General features: G+C 42.4%; 4 protein-coding genes and 2 non-coding genes across 6 annotated transcripts in view; 3 read left to right on the forward strand and 3 right to left on the reverse strand.

Annotated features, from left to right (window-relative positions):
- The window catches only part of LOC6738049 (glypican-6), a 38,723-nt gene extending 29,807 nt beyond the window's left edge, over window positions 1-8,916 (forward strand). The window contains exons 2-8 of the mRNA XM_016171490.2: window positions 1,615-1,779; window positions 2,148-2,382; window positions 4,635-4,791; window positions 4,849-5,115; window positions 6,643-7,193; window positions 7,254-7,423; window positions 7,525-8,916. Of these exons, the coding sequence (XP_016031879.1) occupies window positions 1,615-1,779; window positions 2,148-2,382; window positions 4,635-4,791; window positions 4,849-5,115; window positions 6,643-7,193; window positions 7,254-7,423; window positions 7,525-7,970 (1,991 nt within the window). The 3' untranslated portion in view covers window positions 7,971-8,916. The remainder of the gene's footprint in view (window positions 1-1,614; window positions 1,780-2,147; window positions 2,383-4,634; window positions 4,792-4,848; window positions 5,116-6,642; window positions 7,194-7,253; window positions 7,424-7,524) is intronic.
- A 337-nt stretch (window positions 8,917-9,253) lies between these two features.
- Window positions 9,254-9,807, reverse strand: LOC6738050. The gene has a single exon (XM_002084829.4). It carries the CDS (start codon window positions 9,714-9,716, stop codon window positions 9,363-9,365), a length of 354 nt encoding a protein of 117 aa, XP_002084865.1. The 5' UTR covers window positions 9,717-9,807; the 3' UTR covers window positions 9,254-9,362.
- Window positions 9,808-10,083: 276 nt separating this feature from the next.
- The window catches only part of LOC6738062 (venom dipeptidyl peptidase 4), a 71,309-nt gene continuing 64,581 nt past the window's right edge, over window positions 10,084-16,811 (forward strand). Inside the window, exon 1 of the mRNA XM_016171494.3 lies at window positions 10,084-10,508. The gene's annotated coding sequence lies outside the window, so the exon portion shown is untranslated. The remainder of the gene's footprint in view (window positions 10,509-16,811) is intronic.
- Trnam-cau lies at window positions 11,233-11,304 on the reverse strand. The gene has a single exon. It is a non-coding gene; the product is annotated as a tRNA-Met (tRNA).
- Trnam-cau lies at window positions 11,638-11,709 on the forward strand. Its single transcript has one exon. It is a non-coding gene; the product is annotated as a tRNA-Met (tRNA).
- LOC6738052 (trypsin-1) lies at window positions 11,830-15,451 on the reverse strand. Its single transcript, XM_002084830.4, has 2 exons — window positions 14,673-15,451; window positions 11,830-12,746 (listed from the first exon to the last, which is right to left on the reverse strand). Exons 1-2 carry the CDS (start codon window positions 15,032-15,034, stop codon window positions 11,975-11,977), a joined length of 1,134 nt encoding a protein of 377 aa, XP_002084866.1. The 5' UTR covers window positions 15,035-15,451; the 3' UTR covers window positions 11,830-11,974.

The following is a 16,811-nucleotide window of genomic DNA, read 5'->3' on the forward strand; positions in this document are numbered from 1 at the left end:
GAAACCTTATTTGGGGTGACTAAACCTATGGGTGTTTGTGTGTGGTTTGCTTTATGGCTGTCATTTTGCGTGGCATTTTAATAGATTTCAAAAAGGGTATAGTATAATAGCAAAAGGTGTAGTAAATATTGTTTAAGGATCTCTAGGGGAAACTTGGAAAGAAGGTAAGAGACTGTTAAAGGTTCGATTGAGAAGAACAATACAATTTATTTATTATCAATTTCACTTATCTCCCCATCGAGTGAATATATTTTTCGCATCAAATCTTGAGCTGTTTTATCTGCCACAATTTCAATTAACTCAAATGGTCTTAACTGAGAAATCCCAGCAAACATTAGCCATGCCAGTCACATAGGACCAAAAACGACCCCGCGACAGACAACAACAAGGGGAAACCACAGACTGTGAGCCAATTTAGATAAGCCCCAGGATATCGGGAGCCCCAGCAGACCGAAGGACTTGAAAGGGTCGGTATCCTGTATGTGTATCCGAGTCTCTAGATGGTGCCACACTCCATTCATATCTTGTGCAACATAACAATTAGTAAAGACCATAAAACGAAGCAGTCGAGCACAGACAATAAAAGTTGGGGAAGTTGGGGAAATTATGGGCCAATGGAGCCGAGCGAATGGAAGTAAACTCTGTTTACATCTCGCCTGTCGAAAAATGTGCACTAAAGTATCTAAATTTATAAAAGAAATAAACAAACAGTGCAGCACTCCATATACTAGCCGGTATGTGTGCACAGCAGATGATGCATTTAACTGGGCAGCGGGAATTTATGAGCGCACCAAAACGAAATGGAATATAAATACAAATTCCGATTCGGATTTGGATTGAGAACCAAAAAAAAGTACAACTTCCAACTTGTTTGCTTTCAATTAGTGTTGAACTTTTGGATCGCCGATCCACCATCTCCTGCTCTTCTTTAGCTGCCCGAGAATTATCTAAATAAACATGGATCCGCAGCGGCTATAAAAAAACATCGCATAAAGCTGGGGGAAAATAGGTAGTCGCCCGAAATGAACTCATCGTTGCAGGGAACTAATGCATATTTTCCTCTAATTTTCTCCCAAAAAATGTGTTAAATGCTTGCGTAAATAAAACAGGCAGCGAGTAGGAATTCTCAAACTTTTCTTCTTTGTGTGCAGTTTAGGCTGACTTTGGTTTCAGGTACTACTTCGAGTTACTTGCGCTTACCAGTAGCTATGCTTCGTTTGTTTTTTTTTTCCAACGAATCGCTGTTAGCTGGTCAGGCTTTGCTTTTCGGTATTTGGTATTTGGTTACCATGTCAAGTGGCAAAATGCACTCGAGTGCGGTGCTAGTTCCTGGAATGTTGATAGACCTTCATTCGTGGCGGGCAGCAATGCAACGTTATGCATCTGGATGTCGGTCTAATATTTGGGTAAACAAGTGGCAGTCAGTAGAATTGTATTGCTTGAGAATAGTCTAACTAGATCTGAGCTAATAGAAGCAGTAGAAATGTGAGAATTGCTACCAAACAGTGAGAAATATTGTGTTAAGGGGATAGGAAACATTTAAAAAGTACATACATAAGCCTTACAAAATGGTACTAATTACATTTAATGATTATATTTCTCTATTTATTCCAGAACGAGTCCTTCGATATTGCGAGTCCCCTTCGGTGGGCACTTGTTGCACCTACAACATGGAGACCCGCATGGCGATGCAATCCCGCCAGCAGCTCGAAGGGCACACCAAGGACCAGATCTCTCGTATGTCTGGAATCCTGGGCAGCAAGGCCACAAAATTCAAAGGTAGGTCACCGATCCAGCCTAAAAACTCGTTGCGTCAAGGAGCCACTTGAGAATGCCACAGAAGCCACCGATTAGAGATCTTTCGGGCGTCAAGTGGTTCTGCCCCCACACAGAATAGAACCCTGATCTATATAGATATATGATCCATTGAGAGACGATGATGCGGGCCTCGAGTTACTGACAATGTCAAGTGGCAGGCGACAATGCGGATGTGCCTGCATGTTATATTTTCCAGCGGATGCTGGCTAGAAATAAAATCGAACATCTAAACATTTAGTCGTGTGGAGCGGATGTGTGCTGATTGATCCCCTCCCACCGCACAATCGATGCTCGTTACATTTTCCACTAATTTGATTTTCCGCTTGCAGATATTTTCACCGCCCTGCTCAAAGAGTCGCGAACCCAGTTCAATAGTATGTTCATCCGGACATACGGCGTCATTTACGAGCGAAATTCGTACGTCTTCTCGGATCTGTTCAAGGAGTTGGAAACCTACTTCGCCAACGGTCGCGTGGACTTGCTGGAGGTCATGGACAAGTTCTTCAACACGCTGTACCAGAAGATGTTCACCGTGCTGAACACCCAGTACACATTTGATGAAAAGTGAGTAGTAGTCTGCGAAATCCAAAACCCGATGCTCCAAAGCGAAACCGATTTTTAGAGGCCTACTACTACGCCTTTAGTTGGCAAAAACAAAACGTGTGAAACCGCAAAGTGTCTCGGGCTGTCGACCGACGACAACTAACTGACTTGACGGCCCGTCGAAACTTTGACACGGCCGGTGTGCGATTTCAGTTAGCGATATTCCCTGATATGAGTATCCTATGGATGTTTTCTTTCTTCGCTCTGTAGAGTTTTAAGTTGCTCTGGTTTTTGCCAGATTTTTCGATTGCGGTTGAAACGCTTACTGCAAAGAGAAAATGCGGAAGTTGTCGGGTAGTTTTTCCATTTATATGAATAAGAGATGCTCTAGGGAAACGCTATGTTTTAGTTTAGAAATCCTACAATATGATGAGCAACCCTACAAAGTTTAGATTTTCCAATGATTGAGATTTAGCATTCAGATTCAGACTATCTGAACCGACCTCCTTTTAGTCTACAGACAGATTGTCTCCCACATGGGTGATATTACATCACGTCCCACTGCCAATCTACCTACTGCGATTTATTCATCCCAGCCAACCCATTCCGGCCCACCACGTATGTTTGGTCTGTACCATTTCCCATCCTATCCCATAACCCAGCCAAAACCAAAAACCGCACTTTATGCCAGTTCCTGTGTCAGCTGCTCGAATTTCCGCCAAAATGGTGAGGAGGCAAAAAAAAAAAAAAAGCGAAAATTGCGCCCACTTGGCTCATTGCCCCGGAACGATCTCCGCTGGTCTCCGGTAACCGGCGACTTGGCCAAATGACTTCTGCTCCCTGCATGGCCACTCCTCGTTGGCGAAGGGCTCGTGTTACCCACGCGCTTTCCAATTGATGCCGCTGACTTAAACTCCGTCTCCAACTCTTAGCTCAACTCCAGCGATTCGCTTTTATTGTCATCGTTTTAGTTTGTCGTACGTGCTTTGGCACGTTGTCGTTTATTGCCATTGGACAGCAGCAACGACAACAACGATGTCGCGTAATTGCCGGCACTTGCCTGCCGCCTGCCCCTTCTACACTGCCCAAAAAGAGTGCCCATTTAGTCATTAGGATTTTGGGCATCTCAAATGGTTCTGATTCCAAATGGACGTTGAGTATTCCGACACATAATTATATCTCAGCGCAACATTAAGGCTACTAAGGTGGTTTAAGTTCTCAGTTAATATTCCTCTTTACGTCCTCTTTCTTTAAAATATGAATTATCTACACATTTTTTCCTGTGTAATGTCCCCCTGTTATTTGTTTGTGGCTGTAGTTTGTTCTGTGCGGTTGGTCGGTCGCTTGAACTGCGTTGGTTCTGCCCTTAGAATGGATCAGATGCCCCGCACAACACAGAGTTCCAGCTGGACCTGGGATCTAAGGTTCTGCTCCTGGCTATTTAATGAGGGGGTAGCTTAAGCAGTTAGCTTGTCTGGCAGACTTTGCGGGGGTTTGGACAAAACAGTGTAGTAAACTATGGGAAGTCAACGGGTGTTTCAATGGAACCCTGATATGCAATATGTCCTAGGGATGAGGAGTGAAATGGCGTGACAAATATAGAAACAAATAGGAGTGAAACCATAGATAACTAAAAGGCTGTTTAAACTCTAATAAGCACGCGCTAAGTTTTGGATTGATTTAACATAGAAAAACTATTACTTTAATGGATTTCTGAAACATAAGCTAAATTGACCATCTAGGGTATCCGAACTCCACAATCTCCCCTCCCATCAGTGATTTCCAGCTGCTGGTGCTGCCGCTTGACTGATCTGTCACCTTTGTGAATGCGACTTGCAGTAATTCCTAAATTGTTTAGCAAAAGTGGAGAAGGGAAACGAGGAAGCTAGCGACTTCTTGACCATAATGGCGAAGGCAGTGACAGTGAGGGCCAAATGCAGCCGTACAAGTGCAATGACTGTCATGCTCGATGGCCAAACTGTAGGACTAGGCACATACTTACTGCATAGCGGTGCTGCCAGGGGGAAACAAAAACATCAACAAAGCCAGCACATGGCGAGCAACTATTTTTATGATATTTCCGCATAAAAATTTTAGTTGTGCGGCGGCGGCAAAGAATGCGCCGATGATGATGTTGGTGAAGTCGGGGGCGAAGGCGATGGCGTTGAGCCGTGCCATTTACAAGTGCAGATTTCTGCCGCCAGCACGCCCAATGAAAATACTTTTCCCAGCATTCCGGACTCATTTTCCACCGATTTGATCTTATTTTCCAGCTACATGCGATGCGTCAGCGAGCACATGAAGGAGCTGAAGCCCTTCGGAGATGTTCCGGACAAGCTGTCCGTGCAAATCAAGCGATCCTTTGTGGCCACGCGCACCTATGGCCAGGCTCTGACCACCGCTTCGGAGGTGGCGAAGAAGGTCCTCAATGTAAGTTTACTATAGGAATATTCCGTTCATATTTAATATCATATGCTTTTCTTTTAGGTGCGACTGAATGCCGACTGTACAGGGGCTCTTACCAAGATGCAGCACTGCGGTGCTTGCAAGGGCTATACGGAAAAGCCCTGTACCAACTACTGTGTGAACGTCATCAAGGGATGCCTGCACTACCAGCACGAGTTCGACAGCGAGTGGGAGAACTTTGCGATGGCCATGGACAAGGTGGCCGAGCGGCTGCTGGGATCCTTCAACATTGTGATGGTGGTGGAGCCACTCAACATCAAGATCTCCGAGGCCATCATGAACTTCCAGGTGAGATCCACAGCGGGATAATTGGATGTGCTAGGGGTCATTATCATTAGCATTTGCATAAACCAATCGCAATTTGTAACTCGTTTGGACCAAGCAGCTGCTGGTTAATTTTTATCTCTTGGCCCGTTCGCAGTGGGACTCTAAGTTATGCTCCCATAAAACTGTCAGTGCGTCAGAGTGGTTTACGCGTGGTTAGTTAATACGCATACATTTTAAACGAGTCGCAAAATAATTCAAGGGGAAAACCGTAGAAGATCGTGACGATTGATATGTGAGACTAAGCAAATTTATGGACCTTAGGAAATTCCAGTTTGAGATTTTTTTATGAATAATTTCTTTTGATAGCTGTGAATCATCCTTCCCCCATTTCAACTAAATATTTATGTAAATTCCAAGATTTTACTAACATTAAAATCTAGGCATAAATCTATTAAAAAGGACACAAATAATATGCACGACATTTACACAAAAAGCTAAAGAATAATTTCCACATGGATGGCCATAACTTATTGAATTTTGATTACTGCAATATTTTAAACCTCTCTAGCACCGCTGTCTTTTGTTATGTTTTGCCATTTTTACGATTTATTTGCACAACATTTGGCCCGCATATGAATTTAATTTATATTTCCATTTAAAATTTATACATTTCTTTTTTCAACCTCTGATTCTTCTTATTCGCTGTTTTTGTTTGGATCTATTGCTTTTGTTGTTTGTGTTTCGGCATTTGGCTTTTAATGTGTTTACTTTAGCCGGTGTTTGTTGTTGTTGGTCGACGGCCCCATAAAAGGCCAAAAATGCAAAATGCGAAATAGTATTCAATTTTAATTCTGATTTGTTTCCGAGGCGTTTACCCAATCTCCAAGCTCGTTGAACCGACGAACCGCTTTTGATGATTGCCATCTCCCAGTCGGGTCGACAGTTATGATGAACCGGAGTTGGCTCTGAAGTTCTGGTGCTCCGTACGCCAACCTGACCCAACCTCCGTAATTATATGAACTGTAAACTGCCGAGGAAGAGGCCATTGAAAGAAATAACACACAGGAGATATAGGAGTGCCGATAAGACTGACGAAGCGCTAGCTTCTGTAGAGAGTTGACTCTTTGGGAAGAGGTCTCTGATCGCTCAAGTGGCCCATAATGAGTAGCCGACTGAAATCAATTCTTATCTATTGAATGGGTCAATAAAAACTAGCTATAAATAGCCATTAGGAGGCCAAGCTCAGTGGGGTGTGAATGGAATTGCTGTTGAGTATGGGAAACAATGTGATTTCCCTTGCGCAACTGGTTTCAAAAGTCATCTCAACTCAAGACTTTCTAATTTTTATAAAATTAAAAATATTAAATATCAGTTGTTTATGTGCTGTCACTTTTAGGAGGGCCAATCAGGTCGTGCTGACTCTTCTTTATTTGTGTTTAATCTTACACTTTTTGGTTTTATTTCTAGTTAGTTATTGCATGATTATCAGATCATTATTTATCTTTTTATTGAGCAACAGTATATAACTCTCAAATTAATTCTTTGCAGGATTCTGGCCAGGACATCACCAATCGCGTATTCCAAGGATGCGGTAGGCCCAAGTTGAAGAAAATGAAGCGCTCCATCAGCCCCAAACTGCAAGGAGTTCAAGTCCTCAACGCAAAGAGTCCTGTGGAGGCGGATACTCTGGACATTGATGAAACGTTGGACGAGGCGATAGTGCTGAGAGAGCGCAGAGCTGCCGAGCCCGGCTCGCAGGAGACCTCGGCACAACAGTCTCAAGAGCAGGGAGTTGGAAAGAGTGGAAATGGAGGAGGAGGCGGTGGCGGTAACAACAGGCGGCAACAGCAACGCCGAAAGCAGCAGCAACAGCGACGCAAACAGCAAAACAATCGCGACGACAACGATGACGATGACAATGAGAGTGGAGGCGGTGGACGTGAACCGATTCTGGACAGGATCGTCAGGGACATTCGCCAGCGAGTGAAGGACTACAAAAAGTTCTGGTCCAATCTGCCGCACTCGGTTTGCAGCAACGAGGATATAGCCTCCAGTTCCGATGTGGACGGCATGTGCTGGAATGGTCACACAATTGATAGGTAGGCGGAAAAAATTGAATAAAATTAGCACAGCTATCTTAAACATATTATATTTTCCAGATACATGCACTCAATTACCACAGAACACGGCTCGAATCCAGAGTTCACTGGCAATCCTGCCAGTACTAAGCAAACAGCTCAAATGGCCTCTCAACTGAGCCATCTGAAGAATGCCATTGTCCACCTTCGAAATGCCTACAACGGTCAGGATGTTGAGTGGAGTGAACAAGGTAATATATGCTGGTGATTGGTAATGAGTCTTTTTATAAAACCATCCAATCAATCTTTCTAGTTTTACTTACTAACCCTTTGTTTCCTTTTTGTTTTACAGAAGAACTGCCATATGCGGGTAGTGGAGCTGGTTCTGGATCCGGGTCCGAAGACGACGAGGACGATGACGAGGGCTCTGGCCTGGGACCCTTCGAGCCCAGCCACAAGCCGGACGTGGAGCGTCCTTCGGTGGATGCAGACAACGATGATGACGAGGACGTCGGTGGGCGGGGTCACATGCCCACGCACACATCTCGGCCGACGAGTGGAGTGGACGACAAGAATCCGCTCATCCACACCACCCACTTCGACCAAGATCACAACGATCTGGATGAGGATCATAGGCAGTTGGATGAGGATGAGGACACGGATGCAGGCCATGACGGGGCCAATGACAATCGATCATCCGATGCCCCAGAAAAGATGACGCTGCGTCGCGCTCTGGTTGTTTATCTGCTGCCCCTTTATATGGCGTGGTTCGGTGGCGTCTGCGCCGATTTGCTGTGATTACTCAACGTGCGAAATGCAGCCAAGATGGAGCACGGCTGCATCCCCTACACCTCTCAGTCATTCATCCGTGAAGCAAAATGTTATTAGCAGAACTACATGCTACCCTTATATACGAAATGCGAGTCCAAAATTTTATAAAAACTTTTGATAGTAGCAATCAAAACGCAATCAAGAAAATAGGTAATTTTTCGAATTTTACTCTCGTCAGGAATTTTTCAAATTTGAATTAGATGAAATCTCACTCTAAATCTAAAATTTAAGTTTTGAAAACTCCCAGCTATTGTAAAAATCAGAAAATGCCTGATCTAAAGCGGTTCTTTAATGAGACCCGATAGGAGAAAAAGAAATTAGTGGAGGAGAGAGAATACGTAACGAGCCCATTTTAGTTTAGTAAGCCCTCAAACGCCCCTGTTCCCCCACACTCTAAGTCTAAGTGCGAAATTGTATTTTGTAAGCCAGAGAGTGAATGAATGAATAAGTGAGTGCGTGTATGTCGCAGAGTGAATGCTTTTACCGAGTGTGAGTGCGAGCGGAGTGCCTGTTCAATGTGATCGTTTAGCAAAAATTAACTATAAACACTTTAGCCCCTAGAGACCTAAGCAAAAAACACACCTACACCTACATATTTAATTTGTATTATATTTATGCCTACGCGCATATGTAATGTAACCAGCCACAGCACACAATTATCAATTATCCCCGAAATGAAGAGCAATAACTAATTTGTAACTGTAGTCTACTGATAAACCTAAAAAACTAAAGTCTTATTTACGTTAACATGGCCATAGAAAAGCGTCCGAGCCACGGCTTTTGTAATTTTGTATCTTTCGTAGACAGCCCTGACTTTTGCCAGCCATCAAACGCATTTCAAACTAAACTGTGTACACCTACATATTAATATTTATTTTTGATTTTTTATCGGTTTTTATATATTGTATTAAAACAAATGGAAAAAGAAAAAATACAGAAACGTAACAAAAGAAACGAGTTTCCGCTTTTAATTGTGGGGATTGTTTAAAAAGGTTTTTCAAAAGTTCATTAATTCATGGCCCTTAAAAACCGTTACTGTTATATGGCGTTGCCAGAATTTAAAAATATTTATGTGTGATACATCTTCAGCTGTAGGTTTTGTCAACGCTAGAGGTCGCACTTGTGCCAATGTAGAAGTCGTGTGTAAAAAATGGACGAAAGCGCAGAATTTTTTAACGGAAAATTATGCTTTCCTAAATTTTACAAAACAACTAAGATGAAGAATACAAGGAGTAAACAAGCAAATAAAATTTTGTTTGCCACGGTTTTTATTCTAACAATTAACAATTAACAATTTTGTGCCCGCTTTCCTCGTGTATAATGAATGCATTAAGAAAAATTATATAATGCAAAATGACATTATTGATTTCCTGTGACTTCCTTTTCTACCTCTTTAATTTCATCAACATCTTTAGCTTCATTACTAGATTCTTCATTTGCAAATTCTGAAAGTTCTTTCTCCTTCTTGTCCAACTCATCCTCCAAGGACTCCAAATCCTGATAGGCATCCCCACTAGCTTCGTCCAAGGCATGTAAATTCAAACTAGCCATTGAGTTCTCCACAGCTGTAATGCGATCCAAGAGGGTCTTCAGGCGCTTGTCGATAGACTGGAGGGCTACGAAGCTCCCTTTGGTTTTCTCTTCAGTCTTTGTTAATAGCCCCAGATCCTCTAAACTTGATTTCGGTTTCTCCGGAGACTCCGGGGAAAGCATTTCTAATTTTTTTTATTTGTTCGAAGATGGGAAGAATTTCAGAGACTGTCAATGATCGATGTATACCTTACTCCTATATTGTCAAAACAGTAAATTTTAATGACTGGCCTCCTGGATTACCCAAATTGAAATTGAAATCCGCTTGCTGGAGCCAGCAATATATTCAGAAGACAGTTCTATCTAGCTGTATATAGAATAAGTGGACCAAATTTGGTATCATTTTTTTTCCATGTACCAAAAATATTCATTCATTCATATGACCGGCAAGTGGGAGAGCGTGGAAACTCCGAGATCGTGGCCAAGCGAAAAGGTCTCGAGATCTCAGGCGTCGCTCCATCCGTCGGAATATCTGGCCTGATGGCTCTCTGTGTATCTTTGGGTGCGCGGGGAGCTTGTGGTGGCTTTTTCAGTGAGCGCGCGATCGGCGTACGGTAAACAACAACTGCTGCCAACGCAACGTGAAAAATGAACTGCGGCAAAGAAAATTTCGAAACGTAAACCTGGAGCGCCCCTCTGTGCACACGAAAATATATCTGCGAGATGCGCGAATGTGAATCTTGATGCATTGCAAAAATTTTGAATTTAAATAATTACGCAAGGCGGGGCACACGTGAGTGCGGTCGTGAAATGAAATGAAATGAAAAGTGGGCGAAGCGAAAGTGGAAATTGACGTCAATTTTCCTGTGATCACTGTGATGGTGATGAGTAACCAATTATAAACAAGTGAAAGACGACAAATAGATAAGGCTATCAGCAATCTTTCGGTTCGGTATCGTTCATCCGCAGTTCCGCGTAAGTTTCATTAGGCAAAACACTAAAATTTCATAAATAAACATTCGAAATGAGAAAACTTTTTTTGGTGCGCCGGCCAAAGCAACGTTTGACTTTTAAAGTCAACGTCTTCTTCTAAGCTCTTTTCATCTTGTATTTGCCCCCTTGAGTTTCAGCTGTTCGATGGAAACCAGTTTGCCATAGACTAGCTAGCTAATGTTTCTAACGATATTTATTTGCTTTTTGGGCCGCATCAAACCGCTGAAAGTGTAGACTTCTAACTGCAACTGTTGCTGCTGGCTGAAGGTTGTTGTATCTTACACAGTTAGGCGCACAATTAACTGACTGCTGAGCAACAGTTGTCAGCTGTATAATCTTCTAGGGATGACTAAAAATAAATACAAGTAATGGATAAAATAAAGAATGGAAGCAAATTTAGCACCTGTTGAAATTTCTCTTAGACAGTGTTTATAAAGCCAGTCGTTTCGTCGGAAAGATTTTTAGACGTATTAACAACATATAAGTACTTGCGCTATCTTTCAATCTAACCATTTTTCGGAAAGGCATAAATGTTTGGATTTCATATATAACTTGGACAACTTTATTGTATATTTAGGTTCTTAGAATAAAATTGATCATGCTCTCATAACGCATACTTAAAAAGCTAATATGTGGTTTTATAATAAAAAAAAATTAAAAACCAAGAATTATTTAAAAAAAATTCGCTCATGCGAATTGTACCACATAGCAGAGCAAGGTTTCGATCCTCGGACCTCTGGGTTATGGGCCCAGCACGCTTCCACTGCGCCACTCTGCTTGCTTGAAGCCAAAAGGCCCTAGAGCTCGGGTAAGTGCAAAGGACACTTTGTTACCAATGAAAATAAATAGAAATGTGGAACATATTACAGTGTTCTAACTACTGTATGTAAGCATTAACTGTTCAGTTGTTGCAACTGTATACACATTACTGTACGATTAAAGCGTATATTATAGTAATACATGAACACTGCTTTGTGGATGAGCAATAGCGACAACAGAGCTGCTAAGAAAGCAGTGCACTGTAAACGCTCCCAAGTGTACATTCGTCGGTAACAAGGTACTCCGCTTCCCGTTTGTTATTAACTAGCCTTAAGGTCCACTACTCCATGCAAGCAGAGTGGCGCAGTGGAAGCGTGCTGGGCCCATAACCCAGAGGTCCGAGGATCGAAACCTTGCTCTGCTATGTGGTACGATTCGCATGGGCGAATTTTTTTATTTTGTGAAATTTGGATGTTATATTTATATATAAAATGCTTTTTGCAGGTAGTAAAAATATGTTGTAGCCAAAAATTAGACGCGCTGATTAAGGGATTTCTAACCTACTGCATTGTTTATCTTTATTCAGTTTTTTTAGTATAAAAGTACAAAATATGACCTAAACTACTAAGGGATTGACTACAGACTAAGGCGAAGAATTGTCCACCGCTTTGAGCACTCTCTTTATGAAATTAGTAATCCTCGTCGCAGAAGCAACCGTCCCGCGAGTTCTCCACAATCCAGTCCAGATATTTCGTGACTCGGGTATAAACTCCTGGATAATTGGGTCTAGCACAACCGTTACCCCAAGATACTATTCCAATCTGTTCGAATCGCTTGTCATCTGGACGAAGACGTACCAGGGGACCACCAGAATCACCCTGACAACTGTCCCGCCCACCAACGCCTGGATAGCCCGAGCACATCATGTTCTTAGTGATCATTTTCTGGGTGTAGTTCGTTTGGGCGACGCATTCGACGTTGTCGAGAACGGGAACCTCAACCTCCTGCAGCAGACACGAGGGCTTTCCATCTTCCTTGAGGGTTCCCCAGCCCGTTGCAATAGCCTTTGTGCCCACAAATAGATCCTGGCGCTGTTCCACCCGTGGCAGGCAGATTGGCCGTATAAAACTGGTGATCGGCACGCGATCGTTCAGACGTAGTAGGGCTATATCATTGTCGAAGTTCGAGAAGCTGAACTTTTGACTAAAGGCGCGGAGCACGAAGCGCGTTTCCGGGCGTTCCTTGTCATTGCAACGATCATGCTCGCCGAAGGTCACCTTGATCATGAACCACATGAAACCCTTAACGCAGTGCGCCGCCGTCAGCACGTAGCGATCGTTGATCAGTGTGCCGCCACAGTAGAACCTATTGAAGTAGCTCAGACGCGCCATCCATGGATACTCACTGACGCCCGTCGTCGTACCGCCCACGATTCTGGACTCGTCATTCCGCTCTCCGCACCTGTCGATAGATAAATAAAGTCAGTTAATAATTTATATTTATATTTTCACTGTAATTCAACTTCTATCTCATTAGTAAAAACATTGACGAAGTTTAGGCCTTTCGTGAGAAAAGAAAAATGTATTGGGTCAAGGGTGACGGGCCTTTCGATCTCTCTCCCGATCGGCAAGTTCAGAGTTCAGCAACCCCGACATAAAGAAAGTGTCAAAGTGCCTTGTGGACGGACATAAAATAAATGAGCGATTTTTGCAGATTTTATGGCTGCCAGCTGCGTTACATTAAACAGGTTTTTAATTACCCGTGGTAAACAAGAGAACACCGCATGCAGCCAAAATAAAAAAAAATATTCCACCAAGTGGGAAAGGAAGCGTAACAAGTTATCTCTCTTCTTTATATCGTTTTATTTATTTTGGCCACATAACCAATCGATCCGGCCGCAACAAGTATTTGGGATTCAGATTTTGTGTATGTTTAATCGTGTCATTGCCCCAAAATGGTGGCCTGGTCGAGAGGCGTCCCGAAACAAAGAAGCAAAATGTGCGACAACGACCCACTTCGGAGACGGGCCAAGACAGGCCGAGACGGCCAAACAGGCCAAAACGGCCAAAAGCCGAAGAAAACGTCGACGGCATTCCCCTGCCTCCCGCGCAGACATTAATGTGACATGACGCATTGAAGATACGCCTTTTACAGTATCTGCCGTACTCATCTGTCTCTGCTGGGTGTATAAACACACACACGTTCTCGAAAGCCAAACAGAGACTGTTATCAAATCGTATGCAAATCAGTTTCTTTTCTTCTTTCACATGCAAAAAAAAAGTAAAATTTATATATAGAAATAAAACGGGTTTAGGTCTTCATTAACAAAGATTAGAACGGTTGCGACTATCGATTCCAAGTAAATTTATAGCTTTAAGAGATTTTCCAAATATATAAATCGCGGGAATTTAGTTGGGAAATAACTATGTAGCTTGGAGCTATAAGAATCTTTAGAGGTCCCTTTTTTGGGACCTTACCTTTTCGGAGCCTACTGAATTGATTTTTATGTCCCTTAAGAACTTGCTGCCTTTGTTTTCATTTTTACTGCCGACTCTATTAATACCCTGGGGTGTTTACCTATGCCAAAAGCCAAAGTTGAATTCCCAATTGGTAATGCAATTTGTTTAATGGCCACACAAGAATGCACTCCGAATGCAATTCTACAGAGGGAACTCGGCTTCGAGGTCAAGCCGGGAATTGGCTTTTGGAAACGGGTAACGAATGGGTAGGCGATTCTTTTGGGATAAGAAGAATGTCTAAAAAATGTTTAAGACTTCACCTTTGCTCACTTTAAGGTAGTCAGCTTATTACTCAAAAGATGGTTACCATTTTTCTTAAGGCAACGGAGTCTATTGATAAGTTGATTGGCAACGTGATTTATAGACTTGTAGTTTGAAATAGGAGAAAAGATCAATTCATGATAAATGTGCCTTTAATATAAAAGATTTACGCAATAAATAAAACGCAAATTATACCATTAGAAAAGTTATTCTTAACGATCACCTCACATTAAATGTGAGGATTATATGGATTCTATGCTTGCCCATAATTAAAATATAACTTGGAACTTATAAGGCAACTAACTATTGTCGGTCTCCTATGATTACTTCGGAGGAGTGTGGCCAGGAATAAACATATCTCCGATTGCGTGACCTCCTCGCAGGCACTAAAATCTACCTGTAACTTTAACTGTTTGTGCCATTTGGGTGTCGTGACAATGACAACGCCAGAGTTGTTTATCACTTCTTTGCCCGTCTAACTGGAAGTTGTCATCATGGCCATGACAGCTTTTGTATCTCGCCGTGCGTGTTGCATCTTCGTAACTTCAGTTTTGTATCTGTATCTCTGGGGGGACAAACGGGGACAAACTCAAACCAAACGACTCACCTGCAGGAACATGTCGGCGATGTTTGGTTCTGAGCTGCCGGCGAATTATTGCGATTGAAGGCACCGAACCAATTCTTGATCGGATTTTGCCGGAATACAGGTTTATTGGCATCCGAGGAGGAAGCATTGACGGCTCCGATTTTCAGCTTCTTTGCCTGATGGTGGGCTGCACCCAAGGCTTGATATTTGCCCGGAATGGAGGATAAAGATGATGTTGCTGTTGATGTTGCTGGCGGTGCTGATGTCGCTGGTGTTGCTGGTGTTGCTGGTGTAGCTTGTGTCGCAGATGTTGCTGCTGTGAAGAGCAGGCAGGAAGCCATGGCCAGCACCAGTGGCCAGTGACGTAAGTGGAGCATCATCATCTTCTTCTGCCTGCTGGTTATGCAATTCAATGCATGTAAACTTAATGAGCCTTTTGGTCGTCGTAGCGGTCTCGACGATCTGTGCCGTTATCGGAATATATTTCGATTCTCGTTCTGCTCGTTCTAATGCGGGGAATTTTTCGAAATCTCTACCCCGTTCACACTCCACTTGTTAATTATGTAAATCAAACACGGTTTCTTTTATTTCTTATTGTTGTTGCACTAATTGAACCATTTCACATGACTGCAAACTGTCAACAAGTCGCGCCCTAATCCCAGCGAATTTCTCGATCTGTTTGTTTGCTCTTTGCTATATTATATGGTGCTATATATCAACGGTATAGTTAGTTTGCACTACCGCGCACGCGAAAGTCTGCAAGTCGACTGATACGAGGTGCTGGCGCAGAAGAGCGACTAAGCCATTTTACCCAGGCCCCCACAACAGCGCAGTCGGCGTCTCAGCTGGCGCCGCTGGGGCAAAGAAAGTTGCGCATGCGCAGCGCTGCGTGCGTCGGCAGTGACGCCGGCGGAGAAGGTCGCAGAGGGACGGCAGAGCTTACACAGAAAAAAATGATATTGAATTCAATATTTGGAGTCAATATTTTGGAGTCACGAAAAAATGGTATTTGATCAAATGGTTATTAAAGTAATGCTCAAAATAATAAGTTACATTTTATTTAAATAATTTAACTTTTTCGCTATTTTTGGTTTCTTTAAACACGAGTATTAAGAGAAAGTTAAAAAGGTTTTTTATAATAAGCTTGAGATCGATATTTGCTTTATATCGATTCTTTCGCGCAGTGTACAGAGCTGGACAACTCAGAACGAAGAGAGCAGACGCATGTTTGCTGGCTAACCTCGGTTCTCAATATGCTAATGTGACAGTTTGCTTTGGCTAAGTTTAGTTTTTTTATTCTCTTTTTTTTTGGATGGAGTGTGTGCGTTGGGAGTTCTTGGTTCTTCCTCTTTCCTGCTGTCGCCGACATCGTCTGTTTAACGTTTGTTTATTATGCTCGTAACGTCAATACACCGTGAAAATTTCAATAAATGGGGAATTGATTTAGGCATTTAAAGTAGATAAAAGAGTAATAACTGTTAGTTTTACAAAGTTTCAATAAAGAAAAAAGAAATGTGGCAATGACGCGTTATACTTATGTAATGGTTCATAAAAGCAACGTTTTTTTTTATTGAATATAGCTTTTAATAGTTTTAGCGCACTTGAGTTAAGCGGGAACAATTTAAAACCAGCTGTGCTTAGTATATTATCAACTTGATTAGCCTAAGAAATTATTTGCAGTGCACCTCTGGCAAATATTTTCTAATGGCTCACAGACACTTATAAAGTGGAAGTGGAAACAAGAGATCACTCCCCACAGCCAACTCCAACTAACATCCTTAAAGATCGGGAAATATGGGCTTAAAATATTAAGTGGGCGAAAGAGAGATTTGAATTGTATATTTCTGATCGTAATGATATGAGCCTTCGAGCACACACACACACTTATACTTAGACTCGTGGTATTTCATTTTAGTTTTTCATAACTCGAGCCCTTTCATCTTTCCGACGGCTTTTCACTTGCTCAGGGAAAGAGAGAGGGAAATCCAACCATTTTTCGCATTTTCATGTTCATTTGCCACTGCATGATTTAACAAAAAAGAAAATCGAGTAATTTCAGTTTTTGCATTTGCTCAACTACCAGAGCAGTAATTTAAATTACTTTAAATGTATTTCAACTGAACTCGGCTACTAAAGTTGACCCAATTAAGTGGAAATTCA

The sequence above is a fragment of the Drosophila simulans genome, chromosome 3L, assembly GCF_016746395.2.
Source record: "Drosophila simulans strain w501 chromosome 3L, Prin_Dsim_3.1, whole genome shotgun sequence".
NCBI lineage: Eukaryota > Metazoa > Arthropoda > Insecta > Diptera > Drosophilidae > Drosophila > Drosophila simulans.

Coding starts and splice junctions, on each gene's coding strand:
- LOC6738050 (XM_002084829.4), bottom strand. CDS start 9,716: ATGCTTTCCCCGGAGTCTCCGGAGAAACCGAAATCAAGTTTAGAGGAT.
- LOC6738052 (XM_002084830.4), bottom strand. CDS start 15,034: ATGATGATGCTCCACTTACGTCACTGGCCACTGGTGCTGGCCATGGCT. Junction 12,747..14,672: donor TCGCCGACATGTTCCTGCAG/GTGAGTCGTTTG, acceptor ATCTATCGACAG/GTGCGGAGAGCGGAATGACG.